Genomic DNA, 25,858 nt, shown 5'->3' with positions numbered 1-25,858 from the left:
GTTCTCTGTCTCCGTATCTCAGCTTTCTCCTTGTAAAATGAAAATGTAGGACTAGATCTTTAAGGTTCAACAAGGCTGTGCAAAAGAATAGTTAAATGTATAGCCAATCTCCTGACCCCATAAAGGAAAAGAAACATCTATTAAATTTCACTGAAACAATTTCCAGGGGTCCTTGCCTCGTTAATATTGCAGGACTCCCAGGGCCTTGCGATTCATGTTCAGCTAATTAACTACGGGCCTCTATCCTGGGTTCCTTTAATATGTCTATTTTCCTATTAATTCTATTTTCATTTTCAATAATAACTCACATTTCTATAGCACTTTAAGGTTTACAAAGCACTTTCTTCCCAACAACCCTGTGAGATAGCTGGTATAAAAATAATGAGCCCTATTTTGTAAATAAGGAAACAGACCTAGAGAGAAGTGATTTTCCTAGGTCACCTAATTGGTAAGGATCAGAGGTGGGACCAGATCTCCTAACTTCAAATGCAGTTCTCTTATCTCTAACATTTACTTCAAATGTGGAGGCAACTAGGTGATGCAGTGAATAGAGCCCTGGGCTCTAATCAAGAAGACTCATCTTCATGAGTCCAAATGCAACCTCAGACACTTCTGATGTGTTGTTCTGGAATGATTAGAATCATTGGCCATTAGGTGAATATGAGATTTAAAGGGATTTTAATTCAGAAAACTCTATTAACTGTATTTTAAATCAAAGGTTGATTCTCAGACCTGAGATAGATTAATTCAAAGGGTTTGGAGTAGAATTCTCAAATGTCCCTTGAAAATGAAAAGCTATAAGTTGTTTAGGAGCTACTATAGTATAAGGGAAATAATACTAATCCAATCTTACTTCAAATGCTTTCCTGTGAAACTTTGAACCAGTCACTGATTTCTGTGGATTTAAGTTTCCTCATTGATAAAATAAAGATTGGATGGCCTCTGAGGTTACATCCAGTTCTAGATCTTGGAGCCTATGCTCCCAGAAATTTGTGCTCTGAAACAAAACTACCCATAATAATCTGTATTGGCCAAGGAGGGGAGCTATATTTGCTGGGAAAAGAGAAAACAGCATAGGCTGGAAGAATGGAATGGTACAGTTGCAGAACTTGAGCTCTTAAAGATTAAAAATGGGTGGGGGAAGAGGGAAAGAGATACATTAAATGGAGAGAAGGTGCAGGAATGAAGAATTCATAGATTTTGTTAGATGTAATAAGGACCTTGGAATTCTCTCAATTCTATCATTTTTAACTATCTCAGTACATCCTCCACACAGCTGCCTAAATCACAGAAATATTTCCTAAGCCACATCACTGTCTTAATTCAGTGATACCCTTTTGCCTTTGGGATCAAATACAGACTCCTCTGTTTAGCATTTAAAGCCTTTCACAATCTTATTAGATTTTACTCTTTTTTATTAACTTTATGTTCTAGCCAAATTTTCCTACTTTCTGTTTCATCTATCTCCTGACTGTAGACTTTCACACAGTAAGTCCCTCATGTCTGGAATATATTCTCTCTTCCCTGGCACCTCTTTAAAACTCATCCTAAGTTTTACCTCCTACATTATGCTTTTGCCTTCTGACTCTCCTCACAAATTACTTTGTCTTTGTTGTATATATATTTTGTGTGTGCTTATATATTCATACATGATGGAATGTAAACTCTTTGAGAGCAGGAATGGTTTCCTTTTTCTCTTTGAATTCCCAGTACCTGGCAAAAAAGTTACCATTTTATAAATGTTTATTGATGAATTTGTTTTTACAGATATTTATTTTATTTTTGATATTTCTTTTTTTAATTGAACTCCAAATTCTATCCTTATCTTTCACTCTTCCCCCACCATTGAGAAGTCAAGAAACATTAGTTTTGTAAAATCATGTAAAACATTTCCATATTAGCCATATCACAAAAGAAAGCAAAAATAAAGAAAAGGAAAAAAAAAAACAAAGCTAGAAAATTATTCTTTAATTTACACTCAGAGTTCATCAGTTTTCTCTCTGAAGGTGAATAATATTTTTCTCATGAATCTTTTGGAATCTTGAATCATTGTATTGATCAGAGTAGCTAAATCTTTCACAGTCAACCATCATAACAAGATTGCTGTTGTTATTTAAATGATCTCTCAGTTCTTCTCACTTCACTTTACACCAGCTCATAGGTCTTGCCATGCTTTCTGAAACCACTGCCTTCATCATTTCTTATAGCCCAATAATACTTCATCATAATTATAAACCACAATTTGTTCAGCTATTCCCCAATTGATGGGTATCCCCTCAAATTCCAATTCATTGCCACCACAAAAAGAACTGCTATAAATATGTTTGCACATATAGGTCCTTTCCTTTTCCTTTGATCACTTTGGGATACTGGCCTATCAAAGAATATGCACAATTTTAATGTCCTTTGGGCATAGTTCCAAGTTGTTTTCTAGAATGGGTAAATAAATTCACTACTTCACCAACAATTCATTAGCATACTTATTTTCCCCTCATCTCCTCTAGCATTTCTCCATCTTTGAATCAATTTCAGTGAGAGTGAGGTTCAAGTGTTGCTTGTCACCCCAATCCTAATCTTAACTTTTATTATAAAAGCTCTTTCTTGAGTGTCTCTTTTAATGTGAGAAAATTTCCCTATTCTTTCTTCTTTTTCCCACTTTTTCCATTACAACCCTCTTTCTCACTTCCTCATTTTTTATTATTCCAATATAATCAACTCAAACCCATGTCTTCTATCTATGTAGATTTCTTCTTATTGCCCTAATAATGAGAAAGCTCTTAGGAGTTACATGTATCATCTTCCCATATTAAAATGTAAACAACATAACTTTATTGAGTCTTTTATGATCACCCTTTCTTTCATGTTGACCTTTTTGTACTTCTCTTGAATCTTATGGTTGAATGTCGAATTTTTTATTCAGCTCTGTTCTTTTCATCAAAAATGCTTTAAAGCCTTCCATATCATAAACTATCCGTTTTCCCCTGAAGGATTATATTTATTTTTGCTCTGTAGTTTTTTCTTTGTTGTAATCTTAATTTCCTTGCTTCCAGAATATCATATTCCAAGCCTTCAACTTCTTTAATGTGGAAGCCATTAAATCTTCTGTGATCCTGACTGTGGCTCCATGATATTTGAATTGATTCTTTCTGATTGCTTGCAATATTGTTATAATATGAAATATTATGAAAAATATTTCAATATTTGACCTGAGAGTTCAGGGATTCGGCTATAATATTGCTTGGAGCTTTTCTGGAATGTCTTTCAGGCAATAATCAATGGATCCTTTCAATTTCTATTTTATTCTTTGGAGCTACCAAAGAAGTTTTTCTTGATGATTTCTTGAAATATGATGACTATGCTCTTTTTCCGATGATAACTTTCAGATATCCAATAATACTTAAATTATCTTTCCTTGAAATATTTTACAGGTCAGTTGTTTTTCCAGAGATAGATTTCTTCTATTTTTTTTTCATTCTTTTGATTTTGTTCTACATTTTTTTATGGTTTATGGAATCATTATCTTCTATATTTGCTCCTTTCTAATTTTTAAGGAATTATTTTTTTTCAGTGAACTTTTAAAACTCCTTTTTCATTTGGCCAATTCTGCTATTTAAGTAGTTCTTTTCTTCAGTACTTTTGTGCCTCTGTTATCAAGTTCTTAATTTTCTTTTCATAATTTTCTTGCATTATTCTCATTTCTTTCCCCAATTTTCTTCTACCTTTTACATCTTTCTTGAACTTTCCAGGAATTTTTGTTAGATGTGGGTACAATTAGCATTTGTCTTTGTTTCTTTTCTTATAGCTTTTTTCAAATTATCTTCTGAATCTATATCTTCATCTTCCTTGTCACCATAGTAGATTTTTATGGTCAAGTTCTTTGTTATTATTATTATTATTTATTCATTTTCCTAGACTATTTCTTTATTTTGAACTTTATGTTAAAGTTGAGCTTTGTTTACCTGGAAGTGACAAAAAAGTGCTGTCTCAAGCTTCAGGCTGCTATTTTAAGTCACAGTTCTGCACTGTGTTCTTTATCTAGGAAGGACCCCTGTTCCCTTTCAGCTGCAAGTGCTAGCACTTCTCTTGGCCCTAGAACTGGGACCAGGTTGCCTACTCTTCTGCTGTTTCAAGCACTAATGCTCTACTGTGCCTTGGAACTGGGACTAGGTCGCTTACTTCCTTATTACTGAACACAAATGCTCTTCTTTGCCCTCAAACTGTGATCCAGAATTTTGTATGGGCATTAGAGTTGCCAATCCATGCTAATTACATCCATCACCAGCAAAGAGTCCCCTCTAATCTCTCTCTGGCCATTTGTAGAGAACCCTTTTACCATCTCTGAGCTAAAAGCTCCCAGTGCTACCACTGCTGCTGTGGTCGATCTAAGGCCAACAGCTGGTGTTCCTGCAGCATGCCATCTGGGCCAACTCCAATTCCAATATTATAGACCTCTCCTGTTGACCTCTTAAGTTATCTTAGGCTAGAAAATTTTTTCTCTCACCTTTTGTTGGCTCTATCATTACAAAATTTGGTTTGCACAGTTATTTCAAAGTTGTTTGGAGGGGAACATTGGGGGAGTTCAGCTGGGTTGCTGCCTGTGCTCTGCCATCTTGGCTTCCTCAGTAAATATCACACTCTTTCATTAGGTTCCCAGAATACTAGCTACATCTCCTTTTCAGGACTCTAAGTTAAAAGCCTCTGCTTTATATTATCTTGCTTGGTGATTTCATCAGCTCCCATGGATTCAATTTTCATCTCTATGCAGATCATTCCCAGATCTATTTATACAGTCCCTAACCTCTCTTCTGATCTTAAGTTTCACATCACCATTTTGGATATCCCAAACTGGATATTACCATAAACATCTCAAACTCAACATGTTCAAAATAGACTCATTACTTTCCCCCCAAACCCTCCCTTCTTCTGAACTTCCTCTTACTGTAAAGATTATCACCATTTTCCCAGTCACTCAGGCTTAAAATATTGGCATTATCCTCAACTCTTCACTCTCTTACTGTATCTAATCTTTCACTACAACTTGTTTCTCCATCACAATATCTGTCCTCTATGCCCCCTTCTTTCCACTCAAACAGCTGACACCTTGATGCAGCCCTCCATCATCTCACATCTGGACTATTTTAATAGCCTGCTGGTTGCTTCCCTGTATCATTTCTCCACACTACAATCCATCCTCCACTCAGTTGTCTAGTGATCTTGCTTTTTAAAAAGGAGGAGGAGGAATAAGAGGAAAAAGAGGAGGAAGAGGAAGAGAAAGAGGAAGAGGAAGAGGAGGAGAAAAAATTTTGACTGTTACCTCCCCACTCAAACTCCAGTGGCTTCCTATCACTTCCAGGATCAAATATCAAAGCTTCTATATTTCTTTTGTATTTTTTTTCCAAATACATGTGAAGATAATTTTCAATATTCATTCTTGTTAGATTTTGTATTTCAATTTTTTTTTCTCCCTTCTTCCCTTACTTCACCCCTCCCCAAGACAGCAAGTCCATCTAACCCTATATTCCCTTTAAAGCCCTTTACACTCTGGCCCCTTTCTCCCTTTTCAATGTTCTTACATTTTGCTCCCCTCAAGCTATTTTGTGATTCAGGGACACTGACCTCTTTGCTATTCCTCACAAACAGAACTATTCCTTAGCTCTAGACATTTTTACAAACTCTTCCCCTACCCAGCTCACCTCCACCTCCTGATTTCTCTGGCTTCCTTTAAGATCCACTTCAAATCTTACTTTCTGCAAGAGAACTCCCTCAGTCTTCATCTTCCCTCTGAGATTACATTAACTGTATATATCTTATATGTGCATAATTTTTGTATCTTATCTTCCCCACTTAACACTACAAACTTGAAGTCAGGAATCATATTTTTGCCTTCCTTTGTATGCCATCACTTAGCACAGTAACTGGCAAATAGTAAATGTTGAAGAAATGATGGTTTGTTATTTTTGTTGATGAAGAAGGAGGGAGGGAGAAAGAAGGTAAGAAAGGGAGGGAAGAGGGAGGAAGAAAAGAAGGAAGGAAGGAAGGAAGGAAGGAAAAAAGAAAGGAAGGAAGGAAGGAAAACGGGGATAGGGGAATGAGAAGAGAAGAGGGGGGAAGAGAAGGAGAAAAAAAGGAAGGAGAAAGAGTTCCAGCTCAAATTTTAAATTTGTTCTTTATTATTAATGTCAACTTGGGCAAATCACTTTCCCTTTCTCAGCCTCAATTTCCTCATCTATAAATAAGGGGGTTGGACTAAGTGATCTCCTAAGATCCTTTAAAGTTCATGAATCTGTGATTGTATAATTCCTTCAAGCTTTAAATTTTATGATCGTAGAAAATCCAAATTCAATTTAACACACATTTATTAAGCACCACACTGTGATGAGTCTCTGAACTCATATTAGCATATCACAAATCACATTCTGAGACCATTGCCTGAAAACAGGGTAAGGACAAGAGTGTAGCAAGTATGGATTAATAACACTGGCATTCACACTGTGCTTTAAATTTTGCAGAGTGCAAAAGTGTAAAAACACATTATCTCATTTGAGTCTCCCAACAGCTCTGACTTTTCAGACTTTTTTCAAATCCCTGATAAAATCCCACCTTCCATGGGAAGCTTTTCCCAATCCCTCTTATTGCTATTCCTTGACTCTGTTGATTATTTCCTATTTATCCTGGATACATCCCTTTTAACAGTGAAGTGGCATAGTGTATGGAGTATCAGCCCTCTCAAATCCAAACTCAGACACTAGCTGTGAAACCCTGGGCAAATCATTTAACCCTGTTTGTCTCAGTTTCCTCATCTGTAAAAATGAACTGGAGAAGAAATAGCACACTACTCTAGTATCTTTGTCAAGAAAACCCCAAGTAGGATCATAAAGAGACATACATGATTGAAATGACTCAACAGCAACCAATACCCTTTTTTATATAGTCATTGACCCATTGTTTGAGTGAAATACCTGAACAATTGCCTGTTACCTCCCCAATTCGATTGTGAGAATTTCTTGAAAGCAGGGGTTGTCTTTCCCTTTCTTTGTATCCCTAGCACTTTAACACAGTGCTTAGCACCAAATAGGTGTTTAATAAGTGTTTATTGCCTATTTGACTAATTTCAGATATTATTATTCTCATCTTAAAGAGAAAACTGAGCATCACAAAAGTTGTATAAATTTCCCAGTATCACTTAGTGTTTTGAATATAGGTGTCCTGACTCAGTCTGTTCCTCTATACACTCAGTTATAGTGAGTCTCTGCCACTGGGATAGATCATGGAGAGAGTGAGTGATGGATTGCCACAAGAGCTTGAGAATCTCCCATTGTGCCAGTTGGGTGCTGCAACGAATGGTTTACTCTTTTTTTTCCCCTTCCCTTTCCTAGACCGTATGTCTCATTTCTTTTCTTCTTCCCCATCCCAGGATTCTCAATCATTGGATACAGCGATTCAGAGTGCCCTTGCAGCCCTCTACCCTCCTTTTGAAGCCACAGCTCCAACCATCCTTGGCCAAGTGTTCCGCCTCCTGGAGATTCACTACCAGGAGATGGGCTCTGCTGCCTCCTGAATTTCTTGATACCTACCAAACGCCTTTTTGAACAAGTCCGGGAAGCAGCTTGTGTAAGTGAAGGATGGGGGAGGGATGAAGATGAGAGATCAACCAACCAGCTTTGAATCTCCTGCGCTCATAAGACCCTTGGGAGAATAAGTGGAGCTCCTGTAGAATGCAAATAGGAGTCCTTCCTATACCATTATCTAAGAGTAGTACTTAAAATGAAAGAAACAAGGAAAAAAGGATCTCTTTGGTTTCTCTATGAGAAATGAGAAAATTAAATATCATATACTATGTTGGTGGGAAAAATATGTGTCAGATAGATGTATCTTCTATCAGCAGAAGCAGTTGGAAAATGGATTGATTGTGCCTGATGTTGATAAAAGAAAAACATGATATTGGGAAGAGCGCTGCTTTTGGAGTCCCGAGATATGGATTCAATCCTTGGCTGTATAGCATATATTAGGTATTAAACCTTGGACAAACAATCTTCCTTCTCTAGATTTTATCTATAAAATGTGGTGGTAGGATTAGGCAGGGGACACTGTCGAGAAGTTGGATTTCTCCCACGTCTGCCTTCCAAAGTCTGTTCTGTTTGCTATCCCTTCCCTCTCCTCTCTTTCCCCTCCTTTCCCATCTCCTCCGCTTCCTTTCTCCTCTTCTCCCTTCTGCACTTCTCCCCTTCCTTTCCCTCCCCTCCTCTGTCCTCTTCTCTCCTTCCCATCTTGTCCTCCCCTCCCTTTTCTTCTATTCTTCTTTCCTTCCTCTTCCTTCCCTTCCTCTCCCTTCCTCTCCCTTCCTCTCCCCTCTCCTCTCTTTTCTTTTTCTTCTTCTTCATCTTCTTCTGTCTCTGTCTCTCTTTGTATCTCTCTGTCTCTTTCTCTCTCTCTCTCTCTCTCTGTTTCTCTCTCTCTCTCTCTCTCTCTCTCTCTCTCTCTCTCTCTCTCTCTCTTCTCTCTCTCTCTCTCTCTCTCTCTCTCTCTCTCTCTCTCTCTCTCTCTCTCTCTCTCTCTCTCTCTCCTTCTCTCTCTCCCTAGACTCATAGAGGTTGAGTCATCATTCCACCAAGGAGGAAAGTCTCATACAAATATTTCAGGCTTGAACCTGGATTACACAAGAAGTAGGAAATAGGAAGGTTGTGTCTTTTGTCAGTGGAAAAAGTAAGACTTATGCTCTGAGTCAGTGGAAGAAATAAGTGAGATGGTTGTTTGTTATGTAAATAGAAGGATTAAGGAAGTAGCATAATGCCTCAATTCCGTAACAGAAATAAAAAAGGATAATTTAGCTTTTGCTATATTACTTTCAGGCAGGTCTACTGAATAATGATGATTCTAATTCTGGGCTGCTATGGCAACTTCTTCATCTTGCTTTGACCTCTCTCCACACCAGTTATTTTGTACTTTAATTTTTTTTTTGGGGGGGGGCAGACAGGAAAGGAGTAAGAGAGGAGAAAAAAGGAAGAGGAGAAAGGGAATACATTTCATCAATGCCTTAAATCCTTGGAAGCCCTGACTCATGTCCTAGCATCATGGGAATTTGCCTTTCTGCTCAGGGAAGGTCAAACCACCCAGATGGAAATACTAGAGAGAGCATCTCAGAGCATCTCAAAGTGTTCCTAGTCCCAGTATCCTGCATAATTGACTCATCCCTTTTGCGTTAATTTTCAATACAGAGCCTTAACAGACTCCCCGGATTTAGCCAGATCCAAAGGGAAAACCCACATACTTTGCATGTCTGCCAACTGTTCTGTGTTGTTATTTAATATTATTAAGTGCCAGAAAAGAAAAAAGAAAAGAAAAACAGAGGCCCAGTCTGATGAGTCCCACCCACAGTGCTCCAGTAATAATAAACGGTAATTGTAGCCATCAAAAGACTCTGGAGCCCGCACCTTTTTCTCTACTATTTGCCATGTACTAAATGCATGCAGAAGCTATTCCAACTGAAAAGACTAAAGGAAAATTGCTTTTTAATAGTAAATTTGAGATCTTAAGAACAAAGCATGGGTCCTCTAAGTCAAGAAAGGGCTCTGGGTCTTTAATCTTTAGAGTTATTTTTTGAATTCCTAACATGTCTCCTTTCCTCTAATCTTTCCCCTTCAGCTTTTCCTCATCCAGTCCAATTTGCCTACAGCCTTTGTCACAGTCATTTACCCCCAGTCCGAATCATCTTGTCTTTCCTCTGTTTTCTCTGTTGGTCTATATTTGATGATAGTGATAACATCTAACATTTTTATAGCAGTTTCTATGTTTAAAGCACTGGAGTAAACTCATTCCAAATTCTCTCTCATTTGATCCTCAAAACAGCCCCTGAAGGTAGATGCTGTTATTATCCCCTTTTTGCAGATGAGGAAACTGAGATAGACAAATTAAAAGACTTATTCAGAGTCACATAACTAGCAAATGTGTGAGAACAGATTTAAATTCAAGTATTTTTGATTCTGGGCATGTGGAGGCACAGTAGAGAGAGCACTGGGCCTGGAATCAGAAAAACTCCTCTTCCTAAGTTGAAATCCAGCCTCTGATACTTCCCAGCTGTGTGACCCTGAGCAAGTCACTTGACCCTGTTTGCATCAGTTTCCTCATCTATAGCATGAACTGAAGAAGGAAATGGCAAATCGCTCTGGTGTCTTTGCCAAGAAAATCCCAAATGAAGTTATAAATGGTCAGATATAACCAAAAAAATGATTGAATAACAATAAGATATTGTATATGTCCCAGGTGAAAGTCTCATGCAGTGTCCTACAAGCTGTTAGAATTTCCAAGGGACCAGCTATAACCAAAGGATTTGAGTGTTGATAACACTAGAGCCTTAACCAAGAATTCTGGCACTTGGTTCAAGCTTGGGGAAAGGCCTGAACAGCCTGCAGAAAGGATCAAGACAGAACTAGGTTGTGGCAGAACTCAGGTGGGATCCTAATGGCCTCAAGGTCTCATCCTTGGGGCCTCAGGAGACTTTCTCTTTATTACATCCCAAATAGCTTTCCTGGGAACCTTTCTAGGTTAAGTGTATAACACTGGAAGATGGGCAGACTATCTCTAAAGGTGTCCTGTTTCTCACTCTCCCCCATTTGAAGATATTCAAAAGTGTTTAAGGACTTTCAAGCCCTCCTCCCAACTCCCTCAAGGAAAAGAGGACTGGAGGGAAGATGTGGTAAGAACCTGTGGCAGACAGGGCAGGCCCAGAAGAAAGATCTAGTCATAAAGGGATTAGTCATGCTGGCCTGACTATGGGAACAAAGAAGTCAATGGCCAAGGACAGGGACCCAGTAGCATATGGTTAGTATGGGCTACAACTACTGGAAAGATGGATCCCTCAGTCTGTGCCCCAAATTCTCAGCTCCTCAGTTTTGCCTTCTTGCAATGTAGGAACCTTTGATCACCTTCTTTCTACCTTTCCCAGGAATGTTAAATATAGTTGATACTGAAGCTTTTAAATCTATTTTTCTGGAATTTTCCCCCATTAGTTGTTGTTGTTGAGTTGCTTCAGTTATGATCATAATTGGGAATTTCTTGGCAAAGATGCTAGAATAGTTCACCATTTTCTTCTCCAGCTCATTTGACAGATGAGGAAATTGAGGCAAACAGGATTAAGTGACTTACCTAGGGTCACACACTTGCAAGTGCTTGAGGTGGGATTTCAACTCAGGTATTCCTGACTTCAGACCTAGTTTTCTATCGGGTTCCACCTAGCTCTTCCCATTATCTGGCTTTTAATGCAGGAAATTGGTGACTAGAAGAAATGTAGAAGTCCATACCTTCCCTAGGGCTTACAAGACAGAGGGCTTATAAAGATGATGGTTTTCTCACCTTACAAAGTTTCCCTTTAGCCCATTGCAAAGGCTTAAGTCATAATGTGAATAGAGCTTTTATCTTTAGGGCAGACTGTTTAGGAGGGTTTCACCTCCAAAAACCTTTGCTATGATAAGTGTTTATAAACAGGAATACATTTTGAAATGTGTTGCTAAAAAAAGGGGTGTAGGAAAAAAATTGTTTTAAGGGCATTTAGAGAAGAGGGAGTTAGGGCCAATCATGAGAAATCCCTGCCCACATTAGGCAAAAGATCTGTGAAGTAAAAGGACAAAGGCCTTAGTGAAAGGAACGTTTTTTAACATCTGATGCACGCTACCAAACCAGCTTGAATTAGCAATTTGGAGAGAAAATTTTGCCTTTCTAATTTTAAACACCTCAAGACAAAACTCCACTTGCCTCATTTCAGTTTTGGCTCTGAATGTCATTAGGTCAGCATTAGATTTGTCTTAGAAAATACTTTCTGTTTCTTATTCCTTTAATGATTTATTATAGAGGTAGTAACTATCAACAAGGGCAATGTGGCAGACATAATAGCAATAAAATCCAGAAAAATATACAGAAGCAAAAAAAAAAAAGTCAGAAAGGACCATATAAATAAACAGAGCATTTGTGTTCCCATCTTTTTCAAGTTGATATAAATATTGCTTTTAAACTAACTGTAAATTGTAGACGTTTGTGGTTTGATGTAAAACCTCATTCCATTTCTTTTTTGTATGTTTGAATTTATGTTGAAAGTTCCTTTTTCTCTCTGTGAAGGCCTGGGATGGCATCACCATGGGGCACTGCCCTCTGCTATTGTTGTTGTGATTGTGGTTTTATGTCCTTCTAATAAACATTCCACCACTTGGAGTCTTCCAGCAGAGATTCTTAGTTTTTCCTGTGCCATGGCCTCCACTGCCATGTGATAAAGCCTTTGAGTCCCATTCCAGAAGAATGTTTCCAAATGCATAAAATAAAATGCACTGGAAGGAAGCAAACATACTGTGTGCCAGCTTCTGTGCTAAAACACTTTACAAATATTACCTGAGTTGGTCCTCACAACAACTCTCTAAGGGACATGTTATTATGCTCCCCATTTTATAGTTGAGGAAAGTGAGATAAAATTAAGTGATTTGCCCAAGATCACACAGCTAATAGTTAACTAAGTAAGGCAGTATTTAAAATTCAGATCTCTCTGACCGGAGGCCCAGTGCTCCATCCATTGCACCAACTAGCTGCCTCAGTGGAATTATGTAACAGAGTAATAGGGCAGCTAGGTACTGCCGTGGATAGAGCACTGACCTGGCTTCAGACACTTCCTAGCTGTGGGATCCTGAGCAAGTCATTTAACTCCTATCTGCCTCAGTTTCCTCATCTGTAAAAATGAGCTGAAGAAGAAAATGGTAAACCACCTTAGTCTTTTTGCCAAGAAAAAAAAAACCATATAGGAACACAAAGAGTTTAAAACTGCAAAATGATTAAACGACAATAATAATATAATGATAGGCTTCAAAAGAAACAATTCTATTGAAACACATTTTATAAAGATTATGTATGTGGGTATATATATTTTTTAAACGAGTTCACAAGTTCAAAGATCTTCAAGTTAAGACCTTTTGTTTTAGTGAATTGCTTGTTGAATGGAGAGGTTAACTAAAACAGTTATGATGGACCGATAAGAGACAGGACTGAAGCCAGTCCTAGGTTCAAGCCTTGTAGTGCCTGTGGCTTCCTAGATACTAGAGGGCATTGTGAAGGTTGGGGGGTTGGAGAAGAGAACGAAATTATCAACACATTCAAACAGACAGACAAGAACAAAAAAAATTTACATGTGGTGTTCTTCTTCTTTAAAATAATAATGGTTCTCTCTGGGAGCAGATTTCTTGGGGAAGTTTTCTGGAGGCAGCCTTAGTTTCAGTTCAAAGTAATAATCACTCAGCCAGGTGCTAAAAGTTCTGATCTTTTATTGTCTCCAATATAGCCAGGTTAGTTTTCTTAGAGGCTTCTCTCTGTCCTTGGCAATTTGGAGTCACTTCCCTTCCAAACAGTCATTGATAAATATGTATTAAGTTCCTATTATGTGCCAGGCCCCCAAGCACTGAGGATAACAAAGAAAGGCAAAAGCTCAGTGGGGGAGAACATATGCAAACAACTATATATGAACAAGGGATTTGTAAGACAAATTTGAAATTTTATCAATAGAGAGAAGGCACAAGAATTATGGAGGATTGGGATAGTCTTCCTGTAGAAGGTGAGATTTTAGCTCAAGCTGGAAAAAAGCCAAGAGCAAGAGTTGAGGGATGGAGAACTTTCCAGATTTGGAGGATAGCCAGACAAATGCTCAGAATTGGAAAATTCAGTATCTTGAGGAAGGAATAGCAAGGGAATCCAGTGTCATTAGATCACAGAGTTCATGGGGTAGGTTGGAGGAGGGGCAGGCAGAGGTGATAAAGTATAGATAGATGGAGAAGATGGGGTTATGAAGAGCTGAACCACAAACAGAATTTTACATTTGATTCTGGAGGTGATAGGAAAACACTGGGATGTGTCAGGTGTGATGGGAAGGGCTAACATGGTCAGACCTATGTTTTAGGAAGACCATTTTGACACCTGAGTAAAAGAAGCACTATAATGGAGGCAGGGAAATGAACCAGCAGTTACTATAACAGTCTAGGTCTGAGGCAATGAGAACCATCACCAGGGTAGTACCAGTGACAGAGGAGAAAAGGGGGCCTATTTGGGAGATGTATCAAAAATAAAATCAAAAAGCTTCAAGAAAACTGAATGTAAATCAACACATGCTTTGTTCACTTTTTTCCCTTTTTCTCTTTTTTTTTCTCTTGTGGTTTTTCTCTTTTATTCTGATTTTTCTCTCTGTATTTAAAAAATGATGTAAAAAATAGACATGTATAACTAGAAAAAAAGAAAACAATAAAAATGAGGGAGAAGAAGCTTTAACAAGTGATTGGCGTAGAAGATGAGAGAGAGTGAGGAGTTGAGAATGGTATTTCAGTTGTTTGGGGAACTGGGAGGATAGTGTTATTCTTAACAGTAATAAGGGAAGTTAGAAAGACAAAAACATTTGAGGAGGAAGAAAATAAGTTCACTTTGGACATGTTAATTTTAAGATGTCTGTAGGATATCCAATTTGAAATGTCTAATAGATTGTTGGAGTGGTAGGATGAGAGATAAGCAAAGATGTTGAGTGATTTAAATCATGCCCAATTCTTTGGGGCCCCATTTGGGGTTTTCTCAGCAAAGGTACTAGAATGCTTTGCATTTCCTTCTCCAGTCCATTTTACAAATGAGTAACTGAGGCAGGGTTAGGTGACTTGACAGGGTCACATAAGTGTCTGAAGTCAGATTTGAACTCAGGAAGATAAGCTTTCTGATTCAGATCTAGTACCTATTCACTATGGTTCCACTTAGCTGCCCACTAGAGACCACTCAAATTTACCAAAAGTAAATTTGAGAATCATCAGCACAGAGGTGATATTTGAATATATGGGAGCTGATAATATAACCAAATGAAATAATATAGAAAGAGGGAAAAAAGAAAGCCCAAAACAAAATCCTGTGGGACATGCACAGTTAGCAAGTATATGAAGATCCAGCAAAGGAAGTTGAGAAGGAGCAGTCAAATAAGCAAAAAGAGAGTCAAAAGAGAGCAGTGTCAAAAAAATCTAGAGAGAAAAAAGAATCAAGTAAAGGGGAGTTAAGTAAAAGCAAAGTCAAGAAGGCTGAGGATTGAGAAAAGCTGATTAAATTCTTGGTGACTTTGGAGAGAGAAACACTGATTAATTGATAAGATTGGAAGGCAGACTATAGAGATTTAAGAAGAGAGGGAGAGGAAAAGAAATGGGGGCATCTATTTTATTTTTTTCTTCGCTATTCATTTTTATTTATTTTTCTTTTAATATTATTTTATTTTTCCAAATACATGCAAAGATAGTTTTCAACATCCACTTTTACAAAACCTTGAGTTCCAAATTTTTCTTCCTCTTCTCTTTCCCTCCCTCCTCCCCTAGACAGCAAGTAATCCAATAGAAGTTAAATATGTGCAATTCCTCTAAACCTATTTCCATGCTGTGCAAAAAAACAAAACAAAACAAAACAAAACAAACAAACAAACAAAAACAGAATAAAATGGGGGAAAAAATGAGAAAGGAAAAAAACAACAAACAAACAATAAAAGTAAAAATACTATGCTTTGATCCATATTGTCTCCATAGTTTTCCCTCTGGATGTGGATAGCACTTTCCATCACAAGTTTTTTGGAATAGGCATCTTTCCTAGATGGACTTCTCAAGGAATTTAAGCACAAAATGCAGGAGAGATATGATACAATATCTAGTTAGGATAAATGTATCAAGGCAGTGTTTTTTGAAAATGGAGAAGACATGGGCAGATTTGAATGGAAATGTAACCAGTAATCATGGAATGTTAAAGATAAACAAGATAGTTGGGATGCAGCAGAGGATAATATATTAGAAAAGATAGATTGGAATGGCATCACTTGTGCATGTAGAGGGTTTGACTTTGGCAAAAAGAAATGCTGCTTCTTCATGTGAGACAGGAGTGAAAAAGGAGATAGCGGCAAAAAGCATGTGGGATGAGGAAAGGAAGAAGAGGTAGGTCTTAGCCAATGACCTCCATTGTCTAACTAAAATATGAATAAAGGTTCTCAGCTGAGAGGATAGGAAGGAGAAGTGCCATGGGGGGCTTGAGGAGAGATGGAAAGATTTGAAAGAACCATTGAGGTAAGTAGGATAATGAGATAATTAGGCAAGTTTAAAAATATGTCTTGCAGCATTGAGGAGCAATTGAAGTTAAACAATATAAATCTGTAGTGGATCTAGACATCACAATTATATGATTCCCCTACTACCTGCCTCTCACTTAAGTGAGCAGTCTGTGTTTAATAGTGAAGGTAACAAGTAATAGGAGTAACCCAAGGCTGAGGCTTAGCAGTACAAATTAATAACATGATAAAGAAGCAAGGTATTTAGGAGAACAGGACCATGTAAAGTTTAAATGATTTATCAAAGGACCAACATGGGGGAAGAAGTAGAGTGCAGCTAATATAGTGACAGTAACTTGGGAAAGAACTGAGGAGTTGAAGGATTGGAGGTGTCAGTGTAAATGAAGGGCAAAGTTTGGGGTATATGGCAGAGGAAAAAGTTGAATGATAATAAATGTAAACATATGCATGATGGGAATGTGGTCAACCAGTCAATCAACAAGTATTTATTAAGTATATTACTATGAAAAGGAATACTTTGTTGAGAATTCTGCCAAAAACTTTCTTGAATAAGGAGTTCTTAGAGACTCTCAAATGGATCTATGTAAATTACAGCTCAACTATATCCCTCCAGCTTATGCACTACTTGTCCATATTCTCCTGTAGATATACTGAGATGTTCAGGGCAGATTTTGAGTTTTATGAGATAGTCCACAGCATTGCTTGACACATGGCCAACCAACAAGAGGCAATGATAAAGACTCCAATTACCATATAGTACAGTAACAAACAGAAGAAAGATGTCTATGCCCTTGCTGGTGGGAACTACTTTTCCCCTCATTCTCTTACTGTCCCTATCACCCTCTAAATTCATATAAGGCCAAATTCCAGTAACTCCTTCAGGGAAGGCAAGCTAGGGAGAAATACTGTTATCATAATCATGAAAACAGAATAAATGATCTTTGGAGCACTAAGGCAGCAGCTCTTGCCAAAATAACCCTATAAGGGGCTCTCCCCTTCTGAGGTTGCCTATAGGTAGATTACATAAAGCAGATTTCTGAGCCATTATTTTTGAGTGGATTTCATATTTCAAAGCTGCTCTGCTGTCAGGAAGTAGAACAAGAACACCATATAATCAGGAGAGAGCTCTGTAGGAGTAAAGGAACACAACTCTGAGAATGTCTAGTTGCCTGAATGATTTTCTCTAAATACCTGTCTGTGTTCCCCAGGGGTGTGTGTGTGTGTGTGTGTGTGTGTGTGTGTGTGTGTGTGTATTTTCCATGTTCCGTTTTTTCACTACAGCAAGCTGCATCCTTAAAAATATATTTTGAGTGCCAGAGATCATAGTACCTTTGGATTCAGAAGTCACAGAATCCTGACAAGAAAGCCATATTTCAAACATGGCTCCAGACACTTGCTAGCTGTGTGACCCTAGACAGATTATTTAGCCTCTTAATTTATTCAACTGCAAAAGGAAGCTAATAGTGCCTGCCTCCCAGAGTTGTTGTGGAGCTCTAGTGAAATATTTGTAAAGTTCTTTGCAAACCTTAAAGTGATATGCAAATATCAGCTATTTTTTATTTTTATTATTACTATGTCATAATGATCATTTGTTGTTCAGTCATATCCAACTCTTCATGATCCTAGTTGAAGATTTCTTGACAAAGATACTGGTATACTCTAGCTCCTTATGTAGATTAAAAGAACAAGGCAAACAGGTTTAAACCACATAGCCAGTAAAGATCTGAGGCTGGATGAGTCTTTCTGACTCCAAGAATAGGTCTCTATCCATTGTACTACCTGGCTGCCCTGTTTTGAAAGACATTTTCAATTGGGGTCAAAAGAGAAAAGTGAAGAGATTGTGAGGAAAGAAAATAAAGGTATCAAGTGTAAATAGCTTTCTCAAAAAAGTTAGCTATAAGTAGGAAAAGCTGAAATCAAATGAGAGCTTTGAAGAATGTGAGAGACATGAACATGTTTTTAGGAATGTGGGAAAGAAATCAGGAAGATGAGGGAAGAAGGGGGAAGAAATCAAAGATAAGAGAGAGTGGGGAAAATAATCAGGACTATTTTCTTAAGTCAAGAGGGTTTGGAATCAAATGAAAGGCACATGTAGAAAATACAGAAGACCACCTCTTTATTAGATGGGGATAAAGGAAGAGCATAGTAAGATGTTTAAATGATGTAAGATGAGGAAAGCTGGCAAATAATCTTAGGTTTTTTGATTAAGTATGAGGTAAGGCTCTCTTCTGAGAGGATGAGAGAGGGTCTTCCTTGGGAAGTTTAAGGAAGGATGAGAATCTTTGGAATATTCATTGTAGAGAATAGGATAATGAATGGATTCTGTCCTATAACTATGGAAGCAGTGAATCAACAAATTTCTTCTACTATAGACTAAGCATTGTGATAGACAACAGAAACACATTGTCAAAATTTAAATAGTACTTGCCCTCAAATAGCTTATATTCTACTACAAAGAAGTTGCTGTGGTTCTGCCTTATGTCACTAAAGTGAGCAAGTGATATGGTAATATCTTGTGTTGCTCATAGAAGTAAAGATGAAATATAATTATATCCAAGTCAATATGAATAATGATTCTTAGAGAAAATATTGATGTTAGTAATATTTTAATCTAAAATATTAAACATGAAATTATATAAGAATTAAAATATTTATTACACATTGCTATTAGGAAACATAAAAACAAGTTTAACATTCTTTGTTCTGATCATGAATTTCTCTAAATCATTTTCATCATAGGGAATTCCTTGGACTGCAGCCCCATCTGTACACCAAAATTTATGGGTTCCATTAAAACATTTCAAGTGTAAAATAGTCCACTGTCAGATAAGTTTGGGAAACTCTATTCTACAGAATAAAATTCTAACTCTTTAGCCATGCATTCAAAGATAACATGCCCTAGATTCCTCTCACATGTGGGCCTTAAGAAAGTTATACCAGGTTTAAAGCACTTTTTTGAGTCAAGCATCCACTCAGATTCAAAGTTTATAAATTATCATCAGTATATTTCTTTTAAAAAATTCCTTTTTTATTATGAACCTTACAAATATGAACAAATATTCTCAACAAATACGAATGTTTCAATATAGAAAGAACAGAAAAGAGGATTGTGTGTAAAACTGGGAACTTATATTGTATACAGGGTTTGGGGGAGTGTATATTTGATTTAACACAATAATAACAAAATTACCATTTGTATATATCCCCTGCTGATCTTCCTCTTGCTCTCTTATGTGTATTTTTACACATTTTGTCAGAGGTCGTTTCTTTTTTTCTTTTTCTATTACTATTATCACCTACCATTTCCCCGCAAAAAAGTAGCTCATCTTTGAAAGTAGAGTCAAGTAAAATCAAATACACAATCAATATATTTACTTTGCCATACTAACCAGAGGACATAATAGTTCAAATCAAAAGGCATTTAGTTGAAAAGTATAACAAAATATGGAATATTTTCCTCATAGATACAGATGTACTCTCTACCCTAGATTACCATATCATAAATGAGTTGGACAACACATGCAGGGAATAGACATAACTAGAGAAATCACATAAAGAATCACTTGCATGGGTAATATATGTGACTGATAAAATAACTTGACTCGCTATGGGGCATCTATATGGCCATTTCCTCTGCTTTTACTGATCAGTTTTCATGTGTGATGCAGCTTCTTTAGCTTGTGCCCCAAAGTCTGTTTTCAGTTTGTTTTTACATATGCAAAGAGACTGGGATTTGCCAGCAGATATTGGGGAAGCTTCTTTTAGATATGAATAATAGAAGAAATGAACTCCAGCTCAGAATTTCCTAGTTCCTGCTTTACTGATTCTCATTGTTTTTCCCCCCTCAGGCTCCATATTCACATTGCCTGTTCCTTCACACCGGTTGGCCTCTATGTCTTGGGGAAGAGGTGGTGGTTCACCTCGCACCACTGAACCCCCTCCTATTACGTCAGGGAGACTTCTACCTACAGGCAGAACCCCATGAAGAACAGTCTGTCTGCATCATGGTTAAATGCCTTTCCAAGGACTTAAGATATGTGGAAGAAAGACCAGTTCCTGAGTCATCATACCCAATTCTATTCACAAAGGAATGGCTAGAGGGTCTCAACCAAGACCTTGGGAGAGGGCCCTTGCATAGTTGCCTGGTGGCCACAGAAAAGGGAGTTTCTCCAGTGCCTTGGGTAAAAATAACTGCCCCCAAATTTGTCAATAAACCCCAAATGGTGGTTGAGCCTTCCCTCTCTCAAGTGTCTCTCCAGTTGGAAGCACTAGATTTGAGTGCTCCCAGAGGGATGCTTCAGACAATGTCCAGTAGCAACCCAAAGCCCCCCAGCACAGCCAGCTCTCAGCCTGTACTCAATAATAAAGATACAGGATCCTGGAGATCAACTAGGAACAAGTATCCAGGACTCATCAAAGTGGAAAAAACAGGATCTTGGAAGAAATCTTATAGATTGGCTGCTCCCAGCATGGATGAGATGATCAGCCAGAACCTTGAGGGGGATTATGTAGATCTACTCAAGATTTCCAAAGAGAGGAGAGCATGTTCTCCACTTAAGTCAACAATGAATTCCAATGAAGCCATCTCTTCAGATACTAAAGAACCACTGAAGGATCAGATGATATCTCATACTCAAACGATGCCATCTCCATCAGTGGTAAATGGGGCTTCTTTTTTCCCATCAGGGTCTGAAAAATGGACTTGTGGGAAGCCAGAGAATTCTGAGGATGGGCCCTGTACACCATGCTTGAGAAGAAAGCTCAGTGGATCTTCTCAGTACCAGAATTCTAGGTGTCGTTTCAGGGAGTCCTACTTAGCTGCTCTTCAGAACCCAGTGAGCTTCAGTTCTGGTCTGATGACTGCCATCAAAGAAGAAGCAGATAGCTCAAAAAATGAACAGACTTTGGAGCCTGCAGCTGGAAAGCATTTAAGTAACCCACAGCTCAGAAGCAGCCCCTGCCGTGCTTCCTCTCCCCAACTTCATGTGGCCAGTGCTCACAAAGCCGTACACCAGGAAAGCAGAACGGAAGAGACAGGACTACAATGCTACCTCAAACTTCTCAAGTCCCCGGCTGCTTCTGGTAGAATTCTCTCTAAGTCAGGGTCCCCCACAACCAGCCAGAAATTCTCATTCCTGAAAGGACAGAGACAATCCCCTTCTTCACAGAATCCTACTCCCCTAGAGAAAATCACACACCTGCATAATGGACCCTGGAAAATCATGTCTTCTATTTACTCCCCCAAAATGAGCAGAGCAAAATCCTCGGGAAAAGGTAATACCACATATAAGCAACTCCAAGGGACCCTATGGAAGGCAAGAAGAGAATTTTCTAATAGCCTTTCTTGGTGGAAACATACTTATCATTCCTCTTGTACAGATTATTTAGGAATGAAAAGAATCTTAAGGGTCCCCTGCGCCTATCCCCCCACTTTACAGATGAGAAAAATGAAGCTCACAGTTAGAAATATTTACTTGGCCAGGGTTATACAAGTGAGAGCTAATATTTATATAGAATTTAAGCTATGCATACATTATTTCATTTGAGTCTCACAATAGTGTCATTATAGTGGAAAGAGTACTGTATATAGAGAGCCCAAGGATCTGTGTTCAAATCCCAAATTTGTTACTGATTACCTGTGTGACTTTAGCCAAGCCCCATTACCTTGTCCAGATTTAATTCTTTTATCTGTTTTGGGAAGGAAAGAGAAAGAATAATTATTAAGTGTCTACTATGTGACAAACACTATGCTAAGCACTTTACAAATATTATCTTGTTTGATTCTCAAAACACTGGGAGATCAATGCTATTAATTAATCCCCACTTTTATTTTTTATTTTGCTAAAAAGTAAGGGTTTATTGAAAAAATCCTACTTTTAAAATGAATAAAATAAAATTTTCAAATAGGTCCCATCTAAACCAATTTGGGGAGAGTGCAAAAGAAAAAAAAAAGAATGGGAAGTCTTTGTGATTAGACACATTATAGTTTGGAAAGCAGATAGAATCTGCAAACTACAAACCAGTGAATTGAATTGCTATTAGTTGCAAAATTCTATAATATATTATTAAAAGGATGGTTTGTGAGCATTTTACAAAGAAAAGTAATAACTAAAAGCTTCTGATTTAGTCAAAAATCAATTATGCCAGTTTAAAGACACTATCCCCACTTTTAGTTAAGCAAACTGAGTAAGTGATATGCCTATGATCACACAGTTAGGAGATGTCTGAAGCTGGATTTGAGCTCAGGTCTTCCTCGACTCCAATGTCGGTGCTTAATCTATTTTCCATAAGATGAACAGGTTGGACTGTCTGACCTCTGAAATTATTGCAGTTGCAAACCTATGATTGTACTATGAGATCTGTTTTACAGATGAGAAAGCTGACACACACACAGAAAAATTAGTTTCTTGCTCACAGCCTCACAGCTAATATTTAAGTGTCAGAGGCAAGCTTGGAAGTAGGTATTTCTGATTCCAAGTTCATCATTCTATTTACTGGACCATAATGCCTCACTACAAAGTAACAAGCAAGTGGATTGGAACCCAGATCTCCAGATTCCAAATCCTTATAACACACCGGGTACGATGAGGACTGAATTCAATGGGGAATAATAAGGGGATTTTGAGAAACCTAAAGCTCTGGCCAGAAGTGAAGAGAGATTAGGATGGTATAAACCCCTTAATTAATCCCTCAAAAACCTGCATTTATCAAATCATGCTGCCCTCCACAGGCAGAAAGGCATCCATGCAGTTCTTTTTTTCAGCATTCAGGCACAAACCTCCCCAAACCCCCCTCCAAAAAACAACTCCAAAACAAAACACAGAGACCAATGCCGACTTGCTAAAGCAGCTTCCTTTAAAAATTCATACTCATCCATTTGTATTGAAAGAGAGATACTTTCTCCTTGAAGCAGCTACCTACTCTAACAGACTTGCTAGAAAACTTAATGCTTTTTTTTCCCTTTTCTTTCACATAGCTGGCTCCAGTCAGACCAAAGCATCTGCCCAGGAAGCCTCCTCCACCCAGGGTTTTGGTGCTAAATCCAGTTTGAAGATGAACCTCCAAGAAAGAGACTCTGCACTTTCCCTCTCTGAGCAGCCACTCCATGTCTGGGATCTGAAAGCTGAGATCTTACTCTCAGGGATAGCTTGTCTGCCAGGTACTGGTCCACTTGCTGACAAAGGAGGCAAGGGAAGTGGCAGTAGGGACAGAGGTTGGAAGCTATTCTCCCATGCTGCCCTCTCCATGCCCTCAAGAAGCCTTTCCACGCCTGTCTGCCTCTGTCTATTCTAATTCTTCCCCTCCTTCAAGACCCACCTCAGATAACATCTCTTGCAAGATCAGGGATCTAGGGACTATCCATTCCTACCCCCTCATTTCATAGATGGGGAGACTAAGGCCTAGGCAGTCTAAGTGATTTTATTTTACAGAAGAGGAATCTTAGAGCCTTCTCTGATCTTCTTGTTGAAAATTGCTTCCACAAGTCTCCCAGACTACTTTATTTGGAGTTTTTTATTTCCCTATTCACATTTTATTCTCTTATTTTTATAAGGACTGTAGGGTCTTTCATCTTTATGCCTCAGCACCTAGCACAAGGCTTGGCAAATAGTAATAGAGACTTATATTATAAGACCTAAAATCTCTAAGATTCATGGAATCTTAGGCCTCAGTGAGACCTCTGATTACTTTTTGGACTAGTGTATTTCAAAGCATAATCCTTAAACCTCAAATGTACTCAAAACAGGGTGTTTGGAGGGTCAGAACTATTTTTGTAATAATACTAAGATATTATTTCCCTATTAAAATAGTCTTCCCTTTTCCAACTACATATCTATATGAAACCAGATTTCCTTCATGCACTTCACCCAAAATAACCTATCACAACAGAGTGAATATGGAAACAGAAATGAGATTCCAGCTGTCTCCTATTAAGCCAAACATTAGATTTGCAAAAATATGTAAAACAAGGCCACTTTTCTCACTAACATTTTGGAAAATAGAGGGTTTTTTTTTCATTTAAAAGATTATTTTTAGGGGCAGCTAAGTGGTGCAGTGGATAAAGCACCAGCCCTGAAGTCAGGAGGACCCAAGATCAATTCTGGCCTCAGACACTTAACACTTCCTAGCTGTGTGACCCTGGACAAGTCACTTAACCCCAATTGCCTTAGGGGGGAAAATATATATATATATATCTATATATATACATATATATACAAAATGTTTATAAACATGTAACAAATCAATTATTTTTAAATGAATTAATAAATATCTTAAAATTTCATCAGTTTTAATTTCTAATATTGTAACTATTAACAGATATAACCTACATAAACAAAAGCTCTTTGGAGGTCTCAATAATTTTTAAGAATTTGAATAAGTCTTGAACTGAAAAGTTTCAGAACCACTGCTCTAGACCTTCTCCCTTTCTCCACAGAATGAATTGCCAACTCCATTCCTAGGCACCTTCATTGAAAGATATGGTATTTTTTCCTTCTTTAATCAACTAACCAAGGGGATGTAGTGGACAGAGCCCTAGACTTGATGTCATGAAGTTCAAAATCCTGCCCCCCAAAACTATGTTTTCTGTCATCACAGTCTGCCTGCTTTTCAGAACTTTGTCTGCATAATTTGAGCTCCCCCAGAATAGGGACCATGTTTTTGTTTTTATATCCTCAGCATAACTCATTATAATCCTCAGCACATAGTTGGTGCTTAAGAGCTGCTTGTTGGTTTGTTGACTGACCAAAAATCTCCAGCAATGCTTAATGTCCATAAGTCATGGAACACCAAAGTGGGCAGAAGAATTACAAAATCAAAAGATCCTAGCATTAGATTAGAAGATCTTTAAGATCAATTAGTTCAACATCTTCATTTTACACATGAGGCCAAGGGAGTTTAAACTATTTGGCCAAAGTCATATAGATAAGATAAGAGGCAGAATTTGAACACCAGTCATTTGATTCTAAATCCAGCAACTTTTTCTATTATGCCCTTTCCCCAAACCAAAGTGAAATGACAAACAGTAATAACAGTAACATTTGTGTGATGCTTTTAAAATTTTCAAAGTGTATTAAAAGTGTTACCCTATTTGATCCTCCCTGTATACTGTGAGGGATAGCTAGCTGGCAGAGGACAACTAGGTGACCCAGTGAACAGAAAACCAGGGGTAAAGTCAGGAAGACCTGAGTTCAAATTTGACCTCAGATTTGTCCAGGGTCATACAGCTAGTGTCTACAAATCATTTTCCCCTGTTTGCCTCAGTTTCCTCATCTAGAAAAATGAGCTGGAGAAGGAAATGGCAAACTACTCTAGTATCATTGCCATGAAAACTCCAAATGAGCTCACAAATAATTGTACACAACTGAAAAATGACTAAAGAATAATAATAATAATGTGAGGTGGAAGTATTATTATTATTCCCAGTTTATAGATGAAGAAACTAAGGCACGGAAAAGTTATATGACTTGCCTAGAATCATTTAACTAGTCAGTGTCTGAGACAGAATTTGATTCTAGCTATAGATTTAACATTCTACTGCCTTATACATGAATAACTCCAAGGGTTGGTAGATATAAGAGAAGGAAGGAAGGAAAGAAGGAAGGAGGGGAAAAGAGAATGACAGAGGGAGGGAGGGAAGAAAAATGGAGGGAAGGAGGGAGGAAAGAGAGAGGGAAAAAAGGAAGGAGGGAGGAATGGAGGGAAGAAAGGAAGGAAGGAAGAAAGAAAGAAATGACAGAAGGAGGGGAGGAAGGAGACAAAGAAAGA

The 25,858-nt window shown here is 38.0% G+C and overlaps 1 protein-coding gene across 1 annotated transcript in view; it reads left to right on the top strand.

Moving 5' to 3' along the window:
• KIAA1755 (KIAA1755 ortholog) overlaps positions 1–25,858 on the top strand; it is a 72,992-nt gene that overhangs the window by 5,715 nt on the left and 41,419 nt on the right. Inside the window, 4 exon segments of the mRNA XM_051979348.1 lie at positions 7,415–7,529; positions 7,532–7,611; positions 19,942–21,367; positions 23,070–23,252. Of these exon segments, the coding sequence (XP_051835308.1) occupies positions 7,415–7,529; positions 7,532–7,611; positions 19,942–21,367; positions 23,070–23,252 (1,804 nt within the window).

The sequence above is a fragment of the Antechinus flavipes genome, chromosome 2, assembly GCF_016432865.1.
Source record: "Antechinus flavipes isolate AdamAnt ecotype Samford, QLD, Australia chromosome 2, AdamAnt_v2, whole genome shotgun sequence".
In the NCBI taxonomy this organism is placed as follows: Eukaryota; Metazoa; Chordata; class Mammalia; order Dasyuromorphia; family Dasyuridae; genus Antechinus; species Antechinus flavipes.
This window is presented reverse-complemented; position numbering and strand designations above follow the sequence as displayed.